The sequence below is a fragment of the Haliotis cracherodii genome, unplaced genomic scaffold (genome assembly GCF_022045235.1).
Source record: "Haliotis cracherodii isolate W230 unplaced genomic scaffold, xgHalCrac1.p SCAF_7, whole genome shotgun sequence".
Classification (NCBI taxonomy): domain Eukaryota; kingdom Metazoa; phylum Mollusca; class Gastropoda; order Lepetellida; family Haliotidae; genus Haliotis; species Haliotis cracherodii.
In genome coordinates this window covers 54,041,090-54,045,968 of record NW_027266330.1, presented here as the reverse complement: position 1 = coordinate 54,045,968, position 4,879 = coordinate 54,041,090, and the positions used below count along the sequence as shown (strand labels likewise).

Here is a 4,879-nt window from a genome sequence, read left to right as displayed (position 1 = left end):
ACTGTCTCCTCCAGATTACCCGATAATAGTTTTATTTTCACAGCTGAGACCAATGCCATTTTAACAGCTTTACAATATATCAGTAAACAGTCAAAATGTCAGAAGTTTATCCTATTTTCCGATTCTCTTTCTTGCCTGCAGGCTATTCATAACATGTCATGTTAACATCCACTTTTAATCCAAATTATTGAATTATTTAATGAACTTGCTACTGGCCAATACGACATCGTCTTTTGTTGGTTGCCCAGTCATGTGGGCATCAAAGGCAACTCAATGGCTGCTGCTGCTGCAAAAGCAGCACTCAACAAATCTGTGACACCACTTCTTCTACCGTACAGTGATTATAAACCTATCATTAGATGTTACATCAAAGATCTGATGCAAAAGAAGTGGGACACCCTAGTGGGTATAAATAAATTACATGCAATAAAAGCAAATATCGGTTATACCTACTTGGGTTGTCAGTCCAGATTTGAAGAGGTCATTATGCGACGATGTCGTATTGGCCATTCACGTTTTACACATGGATATTTATTGAAAGGCGAAGGTTCTGTGTCCCTTGTGATAAGGCACTCGTGAAGAGCAACCTCCTCGTGGTGAGTGCTGGGTAGCGCTAATAGCTCTTCCCCCGTGTGGAACCGGGGTAGAATATTTCCACAGCACCCCATGGCTGGTCGTAAGAGGCGACCAAAGTGGGCAGCCCGTTTGCCGTGGGTTGCGTCCCTGTGTCGGCGGAGGACGGGAGTCTGGTAGTTGAGGGCACTGGTTCCTGGAACTGTTTTCCTTTGCCCAACACACTACTTCGACCCTTACTTCGCCTAGACGGGTGGTAAGATGGGCCCGGTCTTATCAATCGGCTGGTCATGCCAGGCCCTGTGCGTACTATTGTATATGCACACATGTGTTGTATTTTAATGTATATTTCGGTCTTGGCCGTGCATATCTTGTGTATATTATCAATTTTGGATTGTATAAATTGCCTAGAGTCTTACGCCAGAAGGCGGTGGCTCATGGGCCAATCTGGTACTTTCGACCTCTGAGTTCTGTATGTCTTCAATTTCTTGTCATGGGCCGGACCAGCCTGACATTTTATTTGATAGACAAATACAGCTATTCATGTTGTTTTTGCTGGAGTATACCACCTCTGTATCCCTGATGTTTGCATGTTGGAGATCCGGTGCAGGACAACATCGCTCTTTGTAGCACTCCATGGTGGGTGGGGAGTAGGGGTGCTGAATAACTTCATTTCGTCATGGCTCACTTTATATCTGGTTCAAACCGCAATGACAAGAAGAGACGTCTGGAAGCTGAGATTTTCTCATCTGACGACGATGTTTCTACTTCACAAACTTCAAATTCTTGGGCTCGGTTTATCGTAGTGGAATCACGTAATCAACTACCTTTGAAAATCAATCCCTTTGCAATATCTAAAGCCATTGAAGGTATCTGTGGTGAGGTGAAGAATGTTTCACGGCTCCGGAGCGGCTCTCTTTTGGTGGAGTGTGCACGGAGACAGCAGGCTATTAATCTTTTAAAATGTACTAGCTTTGCTAACACAGAAGTTGTTGTTTCTGAACACAGAACGTTGAATTCGAGTCGGGGGATCATCCGCGACAGAGCTTGTTGCCTGGCAGAAATGTCAGAAGATGACATTTTGGAAGAACTTACATCACAGAATGTCACATCATTGAAACGTTTCAATAGAAAAGATGGTAAAAATATCGTTCCAACCAATACATATGTGTTCTCCTTTTCTCTTCCAACAATTCCACAATCTATTAAGGTGGGCTATTTTAACATCGGAGTGGAGGTGTATGTCCCCAATCCGCTCCGATGTTACAAATGTCAGAAGTTTGGGCACGGCTCCAAATCATGTGATCGTCCGACTGTTTGCCACCGTTGTGGTGGAAATCATGATGGTACAGGCTGTACAGCAGACCTGAAATGTACAAATTGTAAGGGTGAACATGTAGCATCATCTAAATCCTGCCCTTTTTGGACACGTGAAAAAGACATTTTTACAATCAAATGTCAAAACAACATCAGTTACTTTGATGCCAAAAAACTCTTTGATAGCCGGACACCTTCATCCAAACAATTTTATGCTGCTGCTGCTGCTGCTGTCTCTCGCCCTTCAACCAGTAGATCTATAGAATGTCAGACGGACTTGACGTGGACACATTCTGAACACCCGCTGCCTCTGACTACATCATATGACAGTCAAACAACTCATTCTATCAGCCCAGGTGAATTGTCTCCAGATTCTATCATTATGACTCAGGTTGTGGCCCCATCTACACCCACTCCTGATATACCAGCTACCAACAAACCATCAACTGAAATGGCAAAAAAACAAAAGAAAAAACAAAACAGAAAAATCACAACTAAGATCCCCACTCTCACTGACACATCTATAGATGTTCATAATTTCTTTGAGCCTCTTGAGATGGATGTCACCCCATCTTCACACCACAACAGTGGTGACTCCTCTTCACGTTTACGTGAACGATCTCCGGTGGAACCACCATGAATCATTCGAATCTAATTCAATGGAATTGCCAAGGACTTCGGCACAATTTTAACGAACTGCAATTATTATCAACGGATATTTGTCCATCAGCAATTTCTTTACAAGAAACGTACCTTAAAACAACCGACAAATTTGATTTAAGGCAGTATAGTTCGTATCATTCCTTCTCTCCTCCGAGAGATAAAGCTACTGGAGGAGCTTCTATTTTGGTGCGGCGGGGCATTGTTCACAGTCCTGTTCCGCTTGACACGAATATGCAAGCTGTTGCAGTTAGACTTACACTGCATATTGCCTTCACACTTTGCTCCTTATACATTCCTCCATCCTCAAATCTTCAGCGTAATGATCTCCAAAAACTGTACGACCAGCTCCCAAAGCCCTGTCTCATCATGGGTGATCTAAATGGGCATAATCCTTTATGGGGAGGTTCTATCATCAATCAAAAGGGTAAAGTCATCGAGGATTTTGTTTTGTGACACCTACTTACACCCTGCAACTGGTACGTATTCATCATTAGATCTGTCTTTGACGGATTCAGTTTTGTTGAATGAATTCTCATGGTCCGTCCATGATGACCTATGTGGGAGTGACCATTTACCCACGGTGCTTAAGCCCATTCATCCCGCTGATGATCCACCTTCACCTCGATGGAATTTTGTGAAGGCTGATTGGCTTTTATTTCAATCTTTATGCAAAGATAAATTACTACCTACGTCTTTTCAGAATGTTACTGACCCGATTCAGTTGTTCTCAGATATACTGAATGAAATTGCTGATGAATTAATACCTATGTCCTCGATCAACCCCCGTGTTCGTAAACCGTGGTTTGATGACACTTGCAAACAAGCTAGGAAATGTCGTAAGAAGGCGGAGAAATACTTCCGTAAACATCCTACTGTCCATAACTTGAACATCGTCAAAATTTCAAATGCTAAGGCGAGGCGTCTATTCAAACAAAATAAACGTCAATCCTGGCAGAATTATGTCTCAAAAATTAACTCTCGTACCCCCATGTCCAAGGTATAGAACATGATCAAAAAGATCAAAGGCAAGGGATCAAATTCTACAGTAAACCATCTAAAGGATGGCGATACTTTGCTAACGAATAAGTCTGATATTGCCAATAGCCTTGGGAAAACGTTATCTCAACATTCGTCTTCATCAAATTACGTTCCTGAATTTCAAAAATATCAGCTCCAACAGGAAAAGAAAAAAGTAAATTTTACATCTGATAATGGTGAAGATTACAATGAGGTATTTTCACTACATGAGCTATATACTGCCTTAGGGCAAGCTCATGATACAGCAGCAGGCGCTGATAACATTCATTATCAGCTACTGAAACACTTGCCCGAATCATGTCTTGAAACTTTGTTGACTATATTTGAAGACATTTGGACATCTGGGAGGTTTCCACCTTCATGGCATAATGCCATTGTTATACCAATACCCAAACCTGGGCGGGATCATTCTGATCCATCAAATTACCGACCTATCTCACTAACTAGCTGTGTTTGTAAAACGATGGAACGCATGGTAAATAATCGATTAGTGTGGTACTTGGAAACAAATAATCTTCTTACCAATATACAATGTGGTTTCCGGAAGAACAGAAGTACTATCGATCATTTAGTGCGTTTAGAATCGTTCATTAAAAATTCCATTGTAAATAGACAACATGCTGTATCGATCTTTTTCGATTTAGAAAAAGCTTACGATACAACCTGGAAACATGGTATTTTAAAAGATCTTCATGATTTTGGATTAAGAGGCCGTTTGCCTCATTTTATATCACAGTTTTTAACGGACAGGCAATTTCAAGTCCGAGTGGGTACAACCCTGTCTGATCATTATAATCAGGATCAGGGTGTCCCACAAGGCAGTATTTTGTCTGTCACTTTATTCAGTATAAAAATTAACAGTTTGTCAAAAGTTTTAAATGATTCAGATGATGGATCACTTTTTGTGGATGATTTTAATCTATCTTGTCGTGGTAAAAATATGCGCACAATAGAAAGGCAATTACAATTATGTCTTAATAAAATTCACAAGTGGTGTTTAGAAAACGGGTTTAAATTTTCCAAATCAAAAACTAATTGTATACATTTCTGCAGAAAATATAAGCCACATAAGGACCCTGAACTATTTCTGAATGGCACTCCTATCAAAGTTGTTAAGGAGGCCAAGTTCTTGGGACTTATTTTTGATAACCACTTAACTTTCCTTCCACATATAAAATATCTAAAAGCTAAACGCCTGAAGGCACTCGATCTCTTGAAAGTTGTTTCCAATTCAAAGTGGGGAGGGGATCAAACAACCCTCTTACACTTATACAGGTCACTCATCCGT

At 41.0% G+C, this 4,879-nt stretch overlaps 1 protein-coding gene across 1 annotated transcript; it reads left to right on the top strand.

Annotated features, from left to right (window-relative positions):
• Positions 1-1,252: 1,252 nt before the first annotated feature.
• LOC139449007 (uncharacterized) lies at positions 1,253-2,530 on the top strand. The gene has a single exon (XM_071230496.1). The coding sequence runs from the start codon at positions 1,253-1,255 to the stop codon at positions 2,528-2,530; it is 1,278 nt and encodes a 425-aa protein (XP_071086597.1).
• The last annotated feature ends 2,349 nt before the right edge of the window (positions 2,531-4,879 follow it).